General features: G+C 40.9%; 1 protein-coding gene across 1 annotated transcript; it reads right to left on the reverse strand.

Annotated features, from left to right (window-relative positions):
* Window positions 1-15866: 15866 nt before the first annotated feature.
* Window positions 15867-17940, reverse strand: LOC137951707 (gallate 1-beta-glucosyltransferase 84A24-like). The gene has a single exon (XM_068798568.1). It carries the CDS (start codon window positions 17787-17789, stop codon window positions 16296-16298), a length of 1494 nt encoding a protein of 497 aa, XP_068654669.1. The 5' UTR covers window positions 17790-17940; the 3' UTR covers window positions 15867-16295.
* Window positions 17941-22454: the final 4514 nt, after the last annotated feature.

Below are 22454 nucleotides of genomic sequence, written 5' to 3' on the forward strand. Positions count from 1 at the left end.
GACTTGAAATTGCAAATAAATCCCAATCTGTCTTCTCTAGATGCTATGGAGTCCATAACATCACTCCCCTCCTAGAGAACGAGCTTGTCCTCAAGCTCGAATGTAGGTCTACTTGCCCATGCTGACATCTGGATCCCTGCATGCCCAGCGTCAACCGCGAGATCAGAGGCAATCCTTTGTACTACAAAACTAGAGCATCGAACCAGAGGAGCCAAAAAATAAAAAAAAAACTTTTTTTTTTTTTTACCTTCGAAGGTCGATCACAACAGCCTCACTTGGAGGTAGGGTATTTGAGTAGTTATTCCCGAACAGCAGCATCATTGCATTTTGGCAGCTGAGGAGCGGCATGGAGGCAAGGAGGACAATTACCACCATGGAAGCAGGAGTAAGAGCTGGCAGCTGCTGTGATCAGAGTACCATTAGAGAAAATGCAACAGGTTGAGCAGGGGCATGTCTGCTTCTTCCCCATCGAACTTGCGAAATCCTTTAAACCTCCCAAGCTTCTCTCTACCTCCCATAAAACCTGCCAAAATTCACTCCAGACAATGAACCCTGAACTGCATAAACGGTCAAGCTTGTCAATGGGCAAATTGATCTTTGCTTTTTTGACGACTTGGTGGACGCCCTCAACACTAATGAAACCTCCTTCACCACTTTGATCTTGTGCATCAAATGCCCTCCAGAGTAGAGATTCATGCTGTTCCAATTCATTTTCATCGTGCACGGAGATATGCAGGGCCAACAACACCGTATAGTGGGATTCACAGCCAGCAACCCAGAGGTGCCACCTGGAGCATTTCAGGAGCTGCCCAACCTTGCAGAAATTCAGAGAGTCCCACAGACTAAGGAATCCAACCTCCACACTTGTTGGTATTCCATTCAGAGACATGCCTACTCCTAGATCCATACAGCCATCAAACACATTTGAAACACCTCGTCCACAGAGCAGTAGGTTCACAATTTCCAGGGAAGCAGATATAAGAAACAGCAGTGCCCCCAAACTACTTTGGAAAATGAGAAGCACAGATTTAAGGGGATGCAATGTCTCTGTTCTCAGAGTGACAACATTCACTGGTAACGCTTTCTGTAAGTATGAAGCTGAGTCAATTTGAAGACCGGCCAAGGCTGTAACCTGTGTCTCAAGTGCTGCCTCTGCTGCCCTGTTAATCTTCGTTAGTGCTGGATAAACTTCCATGGGAGTTGCAGCAACATGTGCAAAAGAACCTATCAGACTTTTCTCCTCCCTTACCTATGCAGGAATGCTTCCAATCTCACTTGCTACACAATGGCTATAACCAGCCACCTTGAACTGCACTCCTTCGAGCCACTTGCAAACTGGTAAAGATGCGTTCCCCAAACGTTCAACATATTGAGTCTGCCGGATCCATGTTAGCTTTAAAATCATGCAAACTTTTTCAAGCACCAGGATGACAATTTTAGCATCATCTGCATGCATCCACAGGAAGAAAAGTGGCATTATCTTCACTCCTAATAGACACTCACAGCGGATTTTTCCCGCCAACCCACCTTCTGGACAGCTATACAATGTGTCGGATAATTCTCGGAAGGACCTTGCTGAAGACGCCAGTGTAGCACAACAGAGGCAGAAGTCCCTTATTTCACTTTGGAGCAAGCTGTCAATGTTTTCAGCAATCAATGAGGAGTCTTGCTGGGGGAGAAGAGATTCTAGCACTGATTGATGTGGAAAATTTGGACTTGCTGGCACCTTGATACTGGTCTTTGAAAGGGATTTTGTTAATAGATCATCTGGAGAGAAATTGAAAACCTCATTTCACAAGTGGTGCGTCTCATCACGGATCAAGATCGCATGAACCTTAGTGTGATAGCCATCTATGTCAGTTCCAAACATAATGCTGTATGGAGGCTCTCCACCAAAGTTCTTTTGATCCACATCCCTGCTTAACAACTGCAGGTAGGCAGCACAATCCAGCTGCTGCTCATGGTTGACAGAAAATTGAACATCACCACTGTTGTTTCCATAAATAAACTATTTTGAAACATGTGATTGAACACACTGCCGTGCTTGAGTGGCTTGCAAAACACACGTCAACATCTGATCTCTTGGTATTCGCACATGATCAACCCGCAGGATATCATTATCCATAGTATTGTAAGCTCCATTTCCAAATTGTACTACCTGGAAGAGGGGATTGAATTTCAAAACTTTGTAGTTGCACAAGAAAACCATTCACTCCATGCTCTTGTCCATCGATGAGTAGCTAAGCATAGAGAATAGCATGTGTGGAAACTTTACCCAAGCCACTGTGGTCATCAACAGCGAAATAGACCCTTCCCCAAAAAAATTTCAGCATCACAAAAAGCACAAATAAATATAGGACATGCACACTGGTCCCAGCAATTGAAAAAATACAGAGCTTCACATTCTCACATGGACAATGAATAGACGCACTGGTGTTGTGCGCAGCAGCAGAACAACCAAGCCCCCAAAAAAATTTCAGAGGTCCCCAAACAAGAAATTTAATGGAGCCCGGCATCCTCCCAAAAATTTGATCTCGACTTGCATAGACCCAAACCAAATTTCCCGCAATTGGGCTTTGGTTCTTGGCTTCCAGAAACAGAGAGAATTCCTTCCCAATTTCTGAGCAGCGTTGCAATTGTTCAGCACCTTGGAGGCACTTCAACCGCATGGAACCACCGATTAGAACTAAAAATAGATGGTGTTTCAAACTCTTCCCAAAAATTCGTTGGATATGGTCCCCGGCTGGGCTTCCGAGGGCAAGATTGAGGCTCAGAATGAGAATCCGGAAGCCAAAGCCCACCAGATTTGTTTCCGATGGCGCTGACGGAGCCTCCTCCCTGTCCGGTGGTGAAAGGCAAACTTGCGCTGATGTGGCGAATATGGACTGCACTCGTCGGCCCATTTCGGAGGAATTTGTGCCCCATAAAGTGTCAATTCAGACAGTCTCGTGGTTTGTGTCACCGATGGAAGGTGTATGGCTTCGAGGGAGACAGGGGTGGGGAAAAACCCCTCTGATGTGCACGATTTTGGGTCACCGCCGTCTGATGTCCCGGTCGAAATAGTCATCAGAATATTTTCCTTTTGTAGATTTGGATGGGGTTCCACTCGCCGTGAGTCGTGTTGGTGTGCATCAGCTGGGGAACAGGACGCCGTGTTTGATTTTTCTAGGCGGTGGTCTATTTTCTTGTCCGAGACTGCTTCTCGAGAGAATGCCTCTCGATACTCCGTCGATAGCCAATACTTCACCCAAGAGGCGCACCATTTCTGTATCTCTTCCGCTGTCATGCCTGCTGCAGCCATTTCTCTGATTTGTCTATTGATAGATGTCATATTCTGACATGAGAACTAAGTTAATTATAATAGAATAACCTTTATAATTGTGTTATAGGTGGTTATTTATCGGTTTTCAAATGAAATGAGTATTTATTGAATTTGGCATTAATCACTGTCGATATTGTATATTTTTCTCTCCTGAATTATATTTCATTGTTTATAAGGTTTATTTCTTCCTGAAATGCTTTTTATAGATTTAATTATGGAATTTCAGGAGAATTTTGGTGGAGAAAGAGATATTTACCAAAATGGCCTTAGTGAAATGGAGGTGATTTTTAGGTCAAATAGTTTTAAAATAAAGAAGATGGTATTTAAAGGAAGTAAGAGAGGTCGAAAGGGGACCCGAGAGGGAAAACCCCAGAGGGGAGCATGAACAGAAAATAGAGTATCGACCGGAAACAGGGGAGGACCCGAGAGGAGTTCCCCACCGTCGTTCGCCGGGCCAATACCTTTCGCCGCGCCACCGTCGTCCACCGCCGTCCAGCAACCGAGAACAAACCCGAGGAGAGCTCGAGAGAGTCTCCGTCGAGGTGAGTTCGACAGTCGTCACTCGCCAGGCCGAGAAGTGATCCGAGATAGCTTCTCCGGTGCCAACTCCACTTTCCGACCATACTCTGGCGTCGGTTACGTATTTCCGACCATTCCCGGAGCGATTCCGACTCCGACCGAGGCTCGAGAGAGCCGATTAGAGAACTTCACCTCTGTTTCGTTCTTCGCCGGACGTTCCCTCCATCTGTCGGCTTCCAACCTTCGTCGCCGGCGTCGTCTCTACCTCCGGCCACTCACTATTGCTACCCGACGCCACCAATTTCCGGAAATTGCAGCACCCGTGAGAACGAGTTGCTGCCCGAGCGAGAGGAGGAAGAAGGGGAGTAATTCGTCATTATTGAATTTAGTTTTTATATGGTTTGAACTTAGGTTTTGAATGTTAATTGAATCTGATTTGATAATTAATATTTATTTAAGATTTGCTTTTTGGATATTTGATTAAATTAGATAATTAGGGTAGGATTATAACTGAGGTTGGATTTTGGTATTTTAATCTGATTTATGTCTTTAACTCTAGGCGCCCAAGAGGGGCTAGACGCAAGGATTGAGAATTCAGATTCGTGGTTATGTGGCGCTCGAGAGAGGCACGAATCACGGTAAAATCCAGAGTTCATAATTTTAGCATCATCACAATAGGAAATTGATTCTCTGCATTCTATTGAAATCCGATCTTTGTCATTAACTCTAGGCGCCTGAGAGGGGCTAGACGCAAGGATTGAGAATCCAGATTCGTGGTTACGTGGCGCTCGAGAGAGGCACGAATCACGGTAAAATCCAGAGTTGATAATTTTAGCATCATCACAATAGGAAATTAATTCTCTGCATTCTATTGTAATCTGATCTTTGTCATTAACTCTAGGCGCCCGAGAGGGGCTAGACGCAAGGATTGAGAATCCGGATTCGTGGTTACGTGGCGCTCGAGAGAGGCACGAATCACGGTAAAATCCAGAGTTGACGTTTCCTGTTGTGCAAGTAGTTAATTAAATTATTGCTTGATAATTTAGGATATAATTAGTGTTTAGTTCATATTAATTCATCATATTTGGTTAGGCTAGTTGACTGAAGAATACACAAAATTCAATCCTCCCTGTGGATATGACCCTCACTTACTGCTAGATTACATGAACGATTTGTACGCTTGCGAGGTATAAAAGTAGATGTAACTAAAATTATACATCAAGTTTTTGGCGCCGTTGCTGGGGAGGCACGTATTAAGTGTATTTCTTTGTTCTCCATGGTCTTAGGTTAGATTTATTTTTATATTATTTTTTTTATTTTTTTTATTTTTTTATTTTTTTTATTTTTTTATTTTTTTTATTTTTTTTTTATTATTTTTTTGCTTTCATAATTTTAGCTTGGTATTTTTTTATGGAATTATTTTTATTTATTCTAGTTAGTTCATATTTTTAGTAGTGAGTTTGTTAGCTTAATTTGATAGTTCGTTTTGTTTCTTTTTGTGTTTTTATGCACGGGCGCCGCTCCCTAGGTGGACCATTTGCTCCCTTTGTTGAAGAGGTAGAACAGATTTGTAGGAAAACACCTGAAGTCAAAGTAAGAGCTACCATGGCCAATCAGGGTGAACCATTACAGTTACCTGCAACAAGGAAGCTAAGATCCAGGTGGTCCGGTCCATTTGAGGTCACACAGATGTTTCCTCATGGCGCTATTGAGATCCGTAATCACGAAGACGGGTCGGTCTTCAAAGTTAACGGTCAGAGGCTCAAACCGTATCTTGAGAATTCATCTTGAATGCGTCAAAGTCTTGCTTACGACTATAAACTTAGCACATTGTGGGCAATCCCCACGTTTCTATCCCTTTGTACATTACAGTTTTATTTTTATTTTATTTTAGTTTATTTATTTTATTTTATTTATTTATTTATTTATTTATTTTATTTTATTTTGTTTGGTTTATTCATTCTTATTTGCCGACAGAGAGCATAAATGGTTCCGGTAGTCGATGACCAGACTTTTGGTCCCTAGTTTGAGAGGTTTGTACTCAAACAACCGTTCTGGGATTGACCAGTTTGATCTTGAAGTATTGAATGAAAACCTTATGGTGAGTAACTTAAGGACTTGTGTTCAGCGCGTGATTCCTACTGCCTTTAGTGGCCAGTCACACGAAGATTTCTTCAAAGTGTGATGTGGGATAGCGGTTTCATCTACGGATGATTACCTACGGGTACGGCTGATACGAGTAAACCTTCTTCGAGGGAGACTATGTATCATTCCTGGGGGCCTTTATTGACTTTTCGGTATTATTGTTGATGAGAAAACACATATGGTCCCACCTATGGATTTAGGAGCCCTGAGGGAGCTTAACCCCCTGTTGGAGTATAACTAGCTAAGCTGTTTTTATTTTTTTTTTTTATTTTTTTATTTTTTTATTTTTATTTTTTTTGTAGTCGTTATAGTGTTTTAACTTTTCCCCATTGAGGACAATCTCAGGTTTAGGTTTGGGGGGGGGGTGGGGGAAACGACTCTTTTATGTCTTAGCAATAATTTTCTTTTGATTTCTGTTACCGGTTTTCAAATTACTCCTCTTAGTATGTGGTTAACATTAGTAGAGTTAAAATAAGTTGATCAAATGTGTTTCAAAATTTTTCGTAAAACTGTGTAGAATATGCCTATTAGAAATCTGATATCATTTGTTGTGATCCATGAGAATTCAGTGGGATAACTTACTATTGCATTAGACTTGAAACTTAGTTGCAAAAGAGAACATGTAAATCTAGTGTTGATCTATGTTAGTCTGAATAGTCTTGTATGCCTGTTTGAACTCAATCTTTTTTATACCTCAGTGAAATTCCTTGTTGTAATGTATGAATGCAAATGGAAATGCTCTTGCTTGCAAAAGACAGATAACTTCAGAAACAGCCTGGGTAAACCCAGGGACATGCACCGGAACAATCGGTTACTTAAAAATAAGTGCATGTGCAGTGAAGACGAATACAAAATGGTGGTAATACCAAAAGTATTCAGTGAAACAAAAAAATTACGCTGGTAATAGCAAAAGTGCGCTGGTAATAGCGTAAAATGGTTTTAAATCTGGAAGCAATGAGTTTCCTTAACTTTGATGATGAATTGTAATTTGAAAGAAGTTGCAAGTCAAGACTGAAATTGGTATATTTCTTCTGTGAGATTGTTAGACAATAGGTTTACTCTACTATTTTCTCTTAATTGTGATGTGACCAGGATTTTATTGTTATTTGTTGCCTCTTTGTTCTGTTGAAGTAATAGCTTATGGGTCACATTGGTTCAAGTGGAGTAACAATGAGTGTATTTGGATTGATAATAGGCTATATTTTACACAGGTTTTCAAATTTCGCAACATCTCATATGATACTAAGTGTTAGTCATATGCTAATGAGGAGTAAATGTTCTTCATTTTTTCTTTTTATATTATTGATTTAGACGAATTTTGTGGGTAAATTCCATGCAAACCCTCACGAGACATAACTCGTCCACTACTGCAGAGTAGGGGTTTAACGGCTTGTTGCATGCGCTAAATGCAATCGTGCTCCCTACGAAAGTGGCATTTTGTTTTCCTAGGCTTAATTTTGGTTCGATTGTTGTTTTGCTAGGGACTAGCAAAGATTTAGGTTTGGGGGTGTGATAGATGTCATATTCGGACATGAGAACTAAGTTAATTATAATAGAATAACATTTATAATTGTGTTATAGGTGATTATTTATCGGTTTTCAAATGAAATGAGTATTTATTGAATTTGGCATTAATCACTGTCGATATTGTATATTTTTCTCTCCTGAATTATATTTCATTGTTTTTAAGGTTTATTTCTTCCTGAAATGCTTTTTATAGATTTAATTATGGAATTTCAGGAGAATTTTGGTGGAGAAAGAGATATTTGCCAAAATGGCCTTAGTGAAATGGAGGTGATTTTTAGGTCAAATAGTTTTAAAATAAAGAAGATGGTATTTAAAGGAAGTAAGACAGGTTGAAAGGGGACCCGAGAGGGAAAACCCGAGAGGGGAGCGTGAACAGAAAACAGAGTATCGACCGGAAACAGGGGAGGACCCGAGAGGAATTCCCCACCGTCGTTCGCCGGGCCAATACCTTTCGCCGCGCCACCGTCGTCCACCGCCGTCCAGCAACCGAGAACAAACCCGAGGAGAGCTCGAGAGAGTCTCCGTCGAGGTGAGTTCGACAGTTGTCGCTCGCCAGGCCGAGAAGTGATCCGAGAGGGCTTCTCCGGTGCCAACTCCGCTTTTCGACCATACTCTGGCGTCGGTTACGTATTTTCGACCATTCCCGGAGCGATTCCGACTCCGACCGATGCTCGAGAGAGCCGGTTAGAGAACTTCACCTCTGTTTCGTTCTTCGCTGGACATTCCCTCCATCTGTCGGCTTCCAACCATCGTTACCGGCGTCGTCTCTACCTCCGGCCACTCACTATTACTACCCGACGCCACCAATTTCCGGAAATTGCAGCACCCGTGAGAACGAGTTGCTGCCCGAGCGAGAGGAGGAAGAAGGGGAGTAATTCGTCATTATTGAATTTAGTTTTTATATGGTTTGAACTTAGGTTTTGAATGTTAATTGAATCTGATTTGATAATTAATATTTATTTAAGATTTGCTTTTTGGATATTTGATTAAATTAGCTAATTAGGGTAGGATTATAATTGAGGTTGGATTTTGGTATTTTAATCCGATTTCTGTCTTTAACTCTAGGCACCCGAGAGGGGCTAGACACAAGGATTGAGAATTCAGATTCGTGGTTACGTGGCGCTCGAGAGAGGCACGAATCACGGTAAAATCCAGAGTTCATAATTTTAGCATCATCACAATAGGAAATTGATTCTCTGCATTCTATTGAAATCTGATCTGTGTCATTAACTCTAGGCACCTGAGAGGGGCTAGACGCAAGGATTGAGAATCCAGATTCGTGGTTACGTGGCGCTCGAGAGAGGCACAAATCACAGTAAAATCCAGAGTTGATAATTTTAGCATCATCACAATAGGAAATTAATTCTCTGCATTCTATTGTAATCCGATCTTTGTCATTAACTCCAGGCGCCCGAGAGGGGCTAGACGCAAGGATTGAGAATCCGGATTCGTGGTTATGTGGCGCTCGAGAGAGGCACGAATCACGGTAAAATCCAGAGTTGACGTTTCCTGTTGTGCAAGTAGTTAATTAAATTATTGCTTGATAATGTAGGATATAATTAGTGTTTAGTTCATATTAATTCATCATATTTGGTTAGGCTAGTTGACTGAAGAATACACGAAATTCAATCCTCCCTGTGGATATGACCCTCGCTTACTGCTAGATTACATGAACAATTCGTACGCTTGCGAGGTTTAAAAGTCGATGTAACTAAAATTATACATCATCTATGCATCGCCAACCATGGGTCTTCATAGCACATCGTGTTCCCGCTCTGATACCAAGTTGTTATGCCTCAGATCTAACACGCGATGAAGACGATGAATAGGGAGGATTGTTGTGATGTTTTGAGCCTTCGAAGGGAGCTCAACCCTGGACCTCAAAGGGAGAATCCGACCTAGACCTCAGAGGGGAGAATCTGACCTGATTACATCTAATTAATTCAATGCTTACCTTCCTTCATTCATCTCATGTCCCTATATAGGGAATTAGGGAAAACATGCCAAAGGCCATAAGCTCAACAAATTAAAAATAAACCCCTAATGAATTGAAATCGCAATTAAACCCCTAATGACTTGAAATTGCAAATAAACCCCAATCTATCTTCTCTAGATGCTATGGAGTCCATAACACTATTTCACGTATCCCAACTAAAGCCGTTCCAGGGTGACTCGCCCTTGTTGCACACCCCTCTGCTACCACTCCATGAAGATCGAGTCCTTTCTACTCCAGCCCAGGTATTGAAAGCACGCCACATTCAAGGTGAGTGGGAAATTCTTGTACAATGGGCAAATGGAGACCCCAGTGACACTACATGGGAGCCCTTATCAGCATTTCGACTTCTCTACCCTTCCTTCGAGCTTGAGGATAAGCTCTTTCTCCAGGAGGGGGGTGATGTTATGGACTCAATAGCATCACGAGTTACCAACAGGCGTAGGAATTAATTAATGTGATTTTCAATTTTCATGTAATTGATTTTGATTTTTGGTTTAGAATTTATTTGGCTTGAACCAGTGATCCAAGGGTCTGAATTGTATATATCGTCCTTACCCTATTTAAGGGGTCATCTAGGTTAATGAAGGGAGTGATTGAATTAGAAATTTAGCTTAGAGTAATTTAGAGTAAAGGTCGAGAGCTCCTTCAAGCTCTTCCCCTTTTCCCCAATTCCCCCTTTCCAAATTTCTCTTACATTACTCCATCAATCTACCCCTACGTCAAGCAAAACAATGGAAAGAAGAGAAGAGAGGAGGGTGACAAGATCCATGGCGCGTGAGGATCCTAACAAGGAACTCCAACTCTAGAGCTCGTCAAGGGGAACTCCAAACCCTGAGTTCGTCAAAGAGAACTCTAGATCCTGTTTTTGGCTAAAATGATACTTGCCCTTTCATCTTCTACTTCCCTCCTACATAAGCTTGACGCCAACAAGAGGTTAGGCTAAAAATTACAATAATTCTCCTGTGGTATATTTACTCTTAAACTGATATTAAATGTAGTAAAATAAAACTAAAGAAGTTAATACTTAGGGGGGGGGGGGGGGGGTTAGTGCACTTGACTCAGGACATGATCTTCATGCGCATTATGCAGTTCATGTCTTGATGTTGTTAGGGAGCGCTGAAATTCATGTCATGTACATGAACATCCATGACTCAGGAGTTCTTGTCCCAAGAGTAAATGGCGGAAAGTGTTTTCTGCCCGATTTTGAGAATCATCTACATGACACACGCGTGGGGCTCTCTCTGGCTCAAACCATCTCGCTCATTTCTCCTCATTTTGTTCCCACAGCCCCTCTCTTGTCTCCCTGAACCCCGAGCTCTCTGCACCCTCTCTCGTCTCCACCGTCCCTCTCTGGTCTCCCTCTCTACTGCCTCCATCTCTCGCTGAGAATGTCCTTCCGACGTCCTTCTCCATCTCGGACTCGCTCTCCCTCTGAACCTCCCGCTCTCAGCCTCCCTCTCTTCTCTCTGTCTCTTCTCCCTCTTCTCTCCCTTGCGGCATCTCACTCCCTTCTCCCTGTCGCTCTTATCTTTTCCCCAAAAACTCCCTCCGATTTCCTGCGATTTTCGCTATTTCAGTTTTTTTTTTCTTCGATTTTGACATTTGGCTTTCGATTCAGCATCGATTTCTTAATTTCTACTTCGATTCAGCATCGATTTCCCCATTCGGCTTTGATATCAGCTGTCGGCTTCGGTTTTCCCAAAATTTTAGAAGGTATGACTAAACCCTAATTTTTTTTCTGATTAAATGAGTGTTGTATTTGATTTAATTTTAGTTCCAGTGCCTAATTTGGGGTTATTTGTGCATAATTGTGGGATTTAGTGTTACGGATTAGGGTCTAAAATTTTTATTAGGGTTAGGGTTTAGTGTTTTTAGGGTTTGGTGCTCTATATTTAGGGGTTAAGTTTTTAGGGTTAAGGATTTATGGTATTGTTAGGGTTTAGGTTCTGGAATTAGGGTTTAGGTTTTTTTTTTCAATTTTTTTTAGTTAAGGTTTATTGGGTGATAGGGTTTAGGGTTTAGGGTTTGGGGCTTTCAGGGTTGTTAAGATCTAGGGTTTTTTGTTTAACTTCTGGAATTATGGTTTAGGGTATAGGGTTTAGGAGGTTTTGGAGGTATGGGGTCTAGGGTTAGGGTTTAGGGTCTAGGGTTTTTAAGGTTCTCAATTACGGGTTACGGTGTTTAGTCCAATTCAAACAAGGTTGAGTCGCCTACACGGGCGTCCATTAGCCAACGAAACCCGACCCCCATCACTGACGAGGTACAGTTCGTAGTGACTATGAAGTCATATGGGGCTCTACCAGGGGTGTTCGGTGAATTTGGACTTGATGTGTGTATGTGTGTTTGCATTCTTTAGTGCATCTCCAATGGAAATAGTTGATTAATTTTGGAATGTTTTAGAATGTTGCTTAAAAATTTTGAAGTGCTATGGAATGTTTTTGCCATGTGGTGAGGAGATTCGGGTGTTATAAATATCCACCACTTGGTATTTTCTTATTTGTGGTTTTTATTTTGTGACGGGTAATGGTTGTCTGATAAAGTTTTTTCCATGAGAACAATCTCGGATTTAGATTGAAAATGGCTGTAAGAAAACAACCAAGTGGTCGACCATATGACTTTTGGAGCTTTGAAGAAACAAAAAAATGCTCGATCTTTTAGTCGAGCTGGTATATATGGGGAACAAGTTGCCCAATGGGGTTTGGAAGCACGAGGTATATACGGAATGTGTCAGTAAGTTCAATGAAGACGCAGTCAATAAAAAAACTGTTGAGCAGCTTAAGAATCGAACAAAATCATGGAAGAAAACATACCAAACGGTAACGAGCTGTCTCAACACTAGTGGGTTCGGTTGGGATGCAACCACACAACGAGTTACTGCATGTCATTCTGTATGGCAAGATTACATTAAGGTTAGTAAATCATGATATATTGTAAAACAGTTTGTATTGTTTCGCACTACTAAGAACTCTATGCCATTATAAATGATGTTTTATTCTTGTAGGAGCATAAAGAGGCTGAGAAGTATAGACAACAAGGTTGCCCCCTTTACGACAAATTGGCTATGGTAGTCGGAAACACAATAGCCGTAGGGAATGGTAATACAACTCCTATAGATTTGGGTGATGAAATTATCCATGATGAGTCAGCTCCTATCCCGATGGATGAGCCTGACAATGTTGACGTAGTTATGGGAACTTCACCGCAATTCATTAGCGGAAATGATTCGACAACAGATCAATCTCGTGGAAGTAAAGGGTCATCTTCACGTCGTCGTAGAAAGAGAAGCGAATTGCCCACTGAAGACAATAGACAATTAACTGATGCAGTTGGCCAAATCACTGAAGCTATGAAATGTGTTATGAAGTATAAGGAACATGATGTCAAAGAACCTTGGCTCAATGCCCTCATGGAAATTTCGGACCTGTCAAAAGCACTGAAGTATGGTGCTCTTAGATGGTTAGATATGCCAAGTATGAAGGCCTTGTTTGTAAAAATGACAGTGGCAGAGCGGGTCGAATGGCTTAATTAATATGCAAACAACTAATTGTAATGCGTTTTAAGTACAATATCTTTTTTGAGAAGATTGTTATGTATTAAAGACGATGTTTGAATTATAACATTGCTAGACTTATCAGTATGGTTTAAGGTTTCTATTTTATATGTTTGTTGTCTTAATATATTATGTAGATAATATGGTGGATGAGTATGGATGTGAATATGATTGTTGAGTTTGGATGAATAGGTTATGATTGAAGATTAGCCATTATTTTTGTTTATGACTATTTTGAAGTTTAAATTTGCAGATTCTCATGAATATTATGACAGAAGAAGATATGGATGTAATTATGGTTGGATTGGCATATATTATTGTCGCCATAGTAAGATACTATCTATGCCATGGCAACAGAGGTGTACCACGTTCTTATGGGATGAATGGTCCGTTGTATTTGCAAAAGGCCTTAGACAAATCTCTTGTTAAATTTTGAAAAGTTTACAGGATGAATCAAATTGTATTTCACAAATTGGCAACAATACTTAATAGCAGAGGGTTTTTATCAGCGACAAAGACCATCTTAGTGGAAGAACAACTTGCCTATTTCCTCCTAATTGTTGGTCAACAACAAGCCTATAGTGTTACAATAGAGATGTTTGATAGATCGAACTAGTCCATAAGTAAATATTTCAACAAGTTGTTGGATGTTATCCTCAAACTTCACTCTGATTACACCAAACAGCCTTCAGAACGCACACACTCGAGGATTTTAAACAATTCAATGTTTTATCCATACTTCAAGGTAACATCACTTGCCTTCTATTTAGATTACTACACAAATTTAGTCAATACTAATTGAAATTATATAATTAGAATTGTATTGGGGCTATTGATGGAACACATATCAAAGCGAACATCCCACTTGAAGAACAACCAAGGTTCTGGAACAGAAAGGGTTATCTCTCACAAAATGTGATGGCAGCATGTACATTCGACATGCAATTCACTTATGTACTAGCTGGATGGGAGGGATCAGCAGCTGATTCTCGTGTACTGAAGGACGCATTGACTCGCCGAAATAGACTATTTGTACCTGAAGGTAAATAATATATTTTTATGCAGTAATCTTTTATCTATTTTATCTTTAATTATTTAATGTAGAAAATATTTGGTATTGTAGGTAAATATTATCTAGTCGATGCTGGTTATGCAAATCTACCAGGATTTTTGGCTCCATATCGAGGAACTCGGTATCATTTGCAAGAATTTGGAGATAATATTCCTAAGAATGAAAAAGAATTATTCAATCGAAGACACTCGTCTTTGTAGAATACTATTGAGAGAACTTTTGGTGCTTTTAAAACTCGATTTCAAATGTTGAAAGACACTCCTCCATTTTCTTTTAAGATGCAGACAAAAATTGTCATTGCTTGTTGCATATTGCACAATTATATACGTAGAGAGGATTACAATGATATATTTGATTTGGAAGATTATGATTCGGATGACGATTCGGATGATGAGTTCGGTGGAGGAGGTGATGGGGTCCAATAACGTGCAATAGACGATATAGACAGCGATGATAGCGATGGTCTTGTGGAAAAGGATACCCAAGTAACAAGCTTTCGGAGGCAGCGTGCATTAGAATCCACAAGAGCCGCACAATTTCGAGATGACATAGCAACTTGCATGTGGAATGATAACTGATGATTGTATCTTTTATTGTATTTGAACATGTGTTGTTCTTATGTATTAAACTTGTAATTTGATGGTTTTAATACTAATCACGAACTAGTTATTACAATAAAACTCTATTACATTAGTAATAAAGTTGTATATTTATTTATATATTATATTTATTAAATTTTATTACTATATTAAACTAGATATTTAAGTTTGATAAATAAAATATAGTTACAATATGCATTTGATCAATTGATTAATTTTAATTTTTTGGAAATATATTATTAATTAATACTATGCATATTACGTTTTTAATAAAATAATTCTTTATTTACTCATTTTTATTGTATTATATTAGTGATTTAATAGTGGTAATATTACGTAAAAATATATAGTGTATTAAAGTTATGATTAGATCAATTTTTCCTCTTAAATCATTCATTTTTAGGCTATAGTATATCATATGTTATTAATAAATTAATAGCTAAACATATTACTTTCGTTTTTGTTATTTATAACGTTATTTATTTATTACTTGTAATTAATCATGTACGTATTTCATTGGCTCACGTAATTACCATATTAATGCACAATAACATATCTAATTCAATTAATAAATATATTAATATATTTTAATTATACATTAAATAAGTTATTCGTATAGTAATAATGATTGTTTTACTTAATTTGGAGTTCAAGGATTATGTTATAATTATAAGTATACTGTACAGGTTTAGGGATTCTCTTGTTTTTTATATTTTTCTAATGAGTGGGCATTTTTCACTGGCAACTGTTTTCTTGTAAATGCGAAGATAATCTTCATGCACATGACTGACATGATTTTTATGTTGGACATAAACTTGATCTTCAAGAATCTAATCAGGGCACTAACCACCCCCCTAGTGACTTAGCAACTAAAAAATATATGCTTCTCTGCATTAACATTTAGCCGCGCACATGGTGGGGTGTGGCGCCTGATGCTCATAAAACCCACGCTATGGCGAGTCTCCAGAGGTGGAAGATGCTTCTACGTGTTCATAAAATTGTTTGGGCCAGATCTCATTTCTTTAATGGCAGCACATTGCTCTGGTACCGAGGTTGAAATTATCTTCGTTTTTATAACACCAGGACTACCATATACAATAAACGACAAAACACCTACGTGTTCTGTGACTCACATCCCGAAATTTATTGTGACAAAAAGATCCATGTGTTTGACAAGTACAAACACTAAAAGAAAGTCGCGATTTGGAGGCCCACTTTTCATCTTGTGGGAATCTCAGTCCGTTTAAACAGTAGATTGTTAGGAAACAAGTGTAAAACAACACAGCCTTGACAATTATAAATAAAATCTGGGTTCGGTACATGTAGACACTCAACATAATTTCATCGACGTTTTTCCAATTTCTTCAACAAAAATAAAAATGAAAACCCTAGAAATTTTTGAGAGCCTCTCTCTCTATATATTCTCAATAATTACGGATCAGACTCTTTCGTGGAAAGTCTGACTCTCTGACTCTCCACGGTCAGGAAGTCAGTCACATAATCACTTCCGTAGTCCGACCGTGAACCGAGTTTTCCGATCACCACCGATTCTAGAGAACCACTTTTTATGGGGCTGTCACTTGTCTTCTCACAGAGCCCATCGTTGTCGTCTTCTCCAGGTTTAACTGGGAACCACTGAGACACAACTCGGGACTACTAATAGTTTCTGTCCCGCGCTTGATATCGTCCAAGAATGTCTGAATGTTGTTAGCTGATGTTCCACCTTCTGCCACCGCCGCCGCTGCCTTATCCTTCCATTTCAGAGCCATGGCTCTCAGGTCCCCCGATCTGGGTCCACTGACCACCTCTTCGACGGCCAGGATCACTTCCTCTTTTGTAATCAAGGGCCCACCTTCTCCTTTCCCGAGCTGCACCCCGACGCCGTAGACGTCGACGAGGAACTTGGCGTCGGTCGTCTGGTCTCCCCACTGAGGGACGGCGATCACGGGGACACCGGAGCTGAGGCTCTCCATGGTGGAGTTCCAGCCGCAGTGGGTCATGAAGCAAGCCACGGAAGGGTGCGACAGCACCGCTTCTTGTGGACTCCAGGGGACCACCATACCCTTCCCCGCCGTCTCCTCCTCGAACCTCTCCGGCAGGTCTTTTCTTGCTCCGTCTCTCACCACCCAGAGGAACGGTCTCCCGCAGTCACGTATCCCTCGAGCTACCTCTTCCATCTGTTCCCGCCCCAGAGTCACCACGCTGCCGAAGGAGGCGTAGAGGACGGACGCCAGCGGTTGGGAGTCCAGCCAGTTAATGCAGTCGGCGGCTTTCCACATGTCGCCACGAAGGGTGGGAGTGTTGGATGGGGACTTGAAGAGGGGACCCACCGGGAGGAGCTTCAGCGGAGGCGAGATCTCCGCAATTGATTCCAGGATTGGCTTCTCCAGCTCCTCGAACGAGTCCACCAGTATCCACGAAGCTTTCGAGATGTTCTCGATCTGTTCGCAGATCACTTGAGTTAAACACCTGTAAGTGGTCGTGGGGAGCATGAAACTGGGAAGGTCTAGAGATTGGAGAAGCGGCATGTTTGGCAGCTTCAGCGAGAAACCAGTCCAGGACTCGTCGGAGGCCGGGAACATTGCTGGGAAGTGGCAAAAATGGTAGTAGATGGAGAAAACGGCGCAGGACTGGACCCACAGAACGGCGCTCTGGATGTTCAACTCTTCCGCGACGTCCAGCACCCACGGCACGAACGGATTGTTCACGACACAAGACACCGGTCGGCCCTCGTCTGCCTGTCGTCGAATGAGCTCCTTAACGGCCGGTGGACCCACCGTCTTCAGGTTGACCATGAAAGCGTCAAGGTCGGTGTTAGCGATGTCCCACCCGTCGCAGAAAAACTCGAACCGAAGATATCCACTCCCCACGGGAGTCGGAGTGCCTGGGGTGTTGCTGGTGGCTTTCTGCATCATCTCTCCGGTGGCTTCATTGGTGGAGAAGGTAACCAGCACGCCCTTGGAAGCGATTTGTTTGGCGAGTCTCAGTGATGGATTGATGTGGCCCTGACCCGGGAAGGAGACGAAGAGCACATGCTCCAACATCGTGTACTCTCCCATTTCGACTATTCACAAAGGAAAGAAGAAGAAATAATTCTGACGGACTGTTGTTAAATACGCCAACAATGGAATCAGAGTTTCCACTCTCTTGAACAGGAAAGCAGGTAAATCTAACGACTCACTGGCTTCCACAGACACCGCGCGTCCTCCTTTATAGACATTCAAGCGTCAAAATTGCGCGAGCAGTGACGTAGAAACCACGAGAGTTGCTAAATAGCACAGGACAACGCTTGATTATTCCATACGGCGAGGTTTCCTATTGTCCATAAAAAATCAAATCCTTCCAAAAAACTGAAAACAGAAAATTCATCGTATCTCATTGTACATTTCGACAAGGAAGAACTTCTGATCGATTATTTTTTCTTATGAGATTTGCGTCTTGTTGCAGATACAAGGGCCCCACTGTCGTTGAGTTTAGCGTTAACATGTTTGGCTCAAGGCGGGTCACGGCATCAGAATATCCGACTTAGGAGGAGCAGAGACCGTCTTCTGGACTCCCTCTTAATGGTCCCTAAGAACTAGTAGGAACCAACAATGTAGAAACAACTACGTAGTGGTAGGGATTGACAGGAAAGGTATGAAAATGAATGAATTGCAGACGCTTTGGCTGACATCTTGAGTTTGTCCGTAAGCTTATTTCATAGTCTTTTAAAGAGTGTTTTATGGTGCCTAATCTCTTCCATTTCGGTCATCAGAATATCCGACTTAGGAGGAGCAGAGACCGTCTTCTGGACTCCCTCGTAATGGTCCCTAAGAACTAATAGGAACCAACAATGTAGAAACAACTACGTAGTGGTAGGGATTGACAGGAAAGGGATGAAAATGAATGAATTGCTGACGCTTTGGCTGACATCTTGAGTTTGTCCGTAAGCTTATTTCATAGTTTTTAAAGAGTGTTTTTTGGAAAAGACGAAATGGAACCCGCTGTTCTTCACGACTTTTCTGGTTGTCTTCTAGTATGTAGTGAGATGGTTTTTTGAATCTTTTGTATGCTTTTGGCGGCTTCTGTGTTAAATGAGGAAGACTCTAATGGTTGCTTGCGGTATACGTTAGCCTAAGGTCCACTGAAACCGTGGTTGTCCATTGAGAGTTCAACTTGAGCTTTTCGTAAGTCTTCACACGGATTTGTGGAATAAATATATATATATATATATATTCTCCGAAATTTTAGCCCCTTTTTTTTATTTGACGTCGGACAATATGTAAATCGTTTTTATGAGAAACGGTTTTCTCAAACGTGATCCCAAATTTCTGACAGTTACAACTCCCTCGGTAACACGAAGCCATGAACCTTGTGGGTCCAGAGCGCCGTTCTGTGGGTCAAAGCCATATGGTTTTAATCAAGGACCAGACCTTGCGGTGATTACGTTGTCGGTTAACTGCTGATTTCTCATTTTCATTGCCAATGTGTGATCGTTTCTGGAGGACGAATATCCGCCCATCTCTTGTTCATGTTTGTTCTTCCGCTAACGGAAGATTATCATCAGTCGAAAAGTTTCCTGTACTGGTATTCAGTCTCTGCTAAAAAAATTGAAGTTCTTGGTTGGCATTTTTCCTTCTCTGGCATTGATTCTTGTGACTAGATTCGTATTTTTGGATTTTCCTTTCTCTGGCTGCTACTACAAGATCTCCTGCTTGATTGAATCTCTAGTTTTCCACTCTGTTTGGAGCGGAGAAGAAGAGGCATTGTTGCCTTATTCAAGTTTCCTAACTTAGGAAACTTGAATTAATCAGTGCCAAGTTGGTTCAGCCCCTGCCGAAACTCAAACTGGACTCGCCTCAATCAAGCCAACGAACCAGCAACCCGAGGGCCTTGGTTCTGTTCCGACCGAGCCAACTCGAACCGAGTCAACCCGGTCCGAGTCAACTCAGACATGGCCCACTTATTTTTTGTCTTGGTATATGTGTCCAAGTTTATACATATTTTGGAACAACTAGGTATTTTTCTCTGGCTGGATTATTATTTCAAAGTATTAACAAATTATTCATTGGTCAACATATTATTTGGAACAGATACTTGCATTGGATTTTTTCATAGGTCATTTTTACAAGAATTATTTTGGTTCATGTTATATGGGTCTAAGCCCATTACAACTGCTGCTATTATGTCCCTTTGGATGAGACATTATTATTGAAGAAGAGATGGCCTCAGTATCTATAGACCCACTACCCCCATAAATTAAAATTTATTACTCCTACCACTTGAGAGTTGTTGTCTTGTGGAGGGATACGGTGATGGAGGTCCGAACAATGTATAAACCCACTACCTACATTAATAGGAGTGGGACTACCTACAGAATATATGAGAGTGCCAAACATCCATCATGAGTTATTTGATTGGGTTAAAGAGTAATGTCATACGACTTGAAATAATTTTACTCTCACTTTTCTTATGCCAGCTGGGCCTCATGAATGAGAGCACCAACGTGAGGGGGAGTATTGGAAGATAATCCACATTATAAAAAAATATATTTTATACATCATTTGCAACAAGTTGGGAGTTCATGTTGTTCTTTCACCCCGAGGTTGAGGGGGAGTGTTGGAAGATAGGCCCCAAGCCCACACGACCAAGGAAGGCCCACATATCCAAGCGTGTTGGAAGATGGGCCCAAGCCCATAAGACCAAGGAAGACCCACACATCCAAGAGATGTGGAAGATGGGCTCAAGGCTCATAGATCAAGGAGAAGGCCCACAGGTGTTATGATCCCGAATCTTATACAACGATTCGTAGGGAAGAAGAAGAGAAGAATCAAGCCAAAAGAAAGCTTGAAAACCCTAGGTTGGTTAAGGAGAACATTGAGGAGAACTCAAAACCCTTGTTTACTCTAAATCAATACTTGCCTTTCTCATTTCTTTCACCCCTTAAGTAGGGTTGACGTTAACAAGGTTCAAGATAAAATATTATAATAATGCCCTTGTGGCATATTAACTCTTCAACTAAAATAAAAATGAAGTAAAAGTAAATTAAAGAAAAACCATTAACTTAATACTAATTGACTCAGCCAATGTGCTTTTGCATGACTTGGCCTGTTATTGATGTCATAACAACAGGCCCATACAATGATGGTAAATAAAGAGTCATCTCATAGAGATGCCATTTATGTAATTAGGTTAAAGTTCAAGGGTTAAAACCCTAAACCCTAAGTTCAAGGGTTTTATTGTAATACGGTAGTTTGATTAATCTATAAATTGAGCTTAGGGGAAGGGTTAGGAATCAAGTCCATAACCCTTCTTCCTCTGGTTTTCTCCCAATGGGCCTCTCTCCCTTTTTCTCCATGAGCTAAATTCATGGAGTCTTGAAAGTCAACAACTACTTCCCAATGTTGTTTACCCCGATTACTCATATATCTGCTCACAACTCCCACTGCATGTGCTAGTGCACACCATGGCATACATGAGACTACCAATAGTAGAAGCATAACACACAATGGCCATGTTGGCTCGCTCCTACACTGTAGAAGGTGATTGCTCCATAGATAGCCTAAAGTGACTAGCCAAATGAGTACTCTCTGGTTTTGCATCATTCATATTGAATCTTATCAGCACCTTCACTTATTTTTTTTGTGACAGTTTCAAGACATCAATATCTCTAGTAATCCTCATCTCAAGGATTTGTTTTACAGCACCCAAATCCTTCATTGCAAACTTCTTCGACAACTCCCTTTTTAAATTACCTATTTCCAGTTGGATCAACATGTCATCAACATATAGTAGTAGAATGATGTAGAAGTCATCAAGCTTCTTCACATAATAGCAATGATCTACCTGGCACTTCAAGAAACCAGTACTACTCATAAAAGTGTCAAACTTCTTATACCATTGTCTTAGAGCTTTTTTAAGACTGTATAGACTCTTTTGAAGTTTGCACACCATTTTCTTCTTTCCTTGCACCTTGAAACCCTATGGCTGCATCATGTAAATTTCTTCCTCCAAATCACCATGAAGAAAGGATGTCTTTACATCTAACTGCTCTAAGTGCAAGTCTTCATTTGCCACTAGTCCAAGCACTATTCTAATAGTCGTCAATTTCACTACTGGAAAGAAAATCTTAGTGTAGTCAATGCCTTCTTTTTGTTGAAAGCCCTTTACCACCAGTTTTGCCTTGTACCTCTTGCTGCCATCATGTTCGTCTTTTATTCAGTACACCCATTTATTCTGCAAGGCCTTCTTTCCTTTTTGTAACTTGGTCAACAACCATGTCTGATTGGATAACAATGAATCCATCTCATCCCGCGTGGCCAACTCCCATTTGATTGATTCATCACCTTGTATGGCTTCCTTATAACTTTCTGGTTCACCTTTATCAGTCAACAAAACATAATTAAGTGCAGGGGAGTACCTCTACAGTGGTCAGCTGGTTTTGGCAGATCTCCTAAGTTCAGTCATAGGAATGTTTTGATTTAATTTTGGGGCTATGTTCTTCTGGTCTTTCTGAACAATATTCTCCATCTCAATAGCTAGAAGATTTCTCAACTGAATCACTTCAGACTTCTTGGTTTCATCACTTGTGCTCTCAGACTCTGTTCTCAACCTGTATTTATACAAGGCACCTTCATTGAAGATCACGTCCTCGCTCCTGATAACCTTACAAATTTGGTCATCCCATAAGCGATAACCAAACTCGATACCACCATAGCCAATAAAAAAACATAATTTAGATTTGG

Source organism: Aristolochia californica, unplaced genomic scaffold, assembly GCF_029961685.1.
Source record: "Aristolochia californica isolate CCGP_79_NKW_82.1479 unplaced genomic scaffold, dmAriCali1.0.hap1 SCAF_15, whole genome shotgun sequence".
In the NCBI taxonomy this organism is placed as follows: Eukaryota; Viridiplantae; Streptophyta; class Magnoliopsida; order Piperales; family Aristolochiaceae; genus Aristolochia; species Aristolochia californica.

Coding starts and splice junctions, on each gene's coding strand:
- LOC137951707 (XM_068798568.1), bottom strand. CDS start 17,789: ATGGGAGAGTACACGATGTTGGAGCATGTGCTCTTCGTCTCCTTCCCG.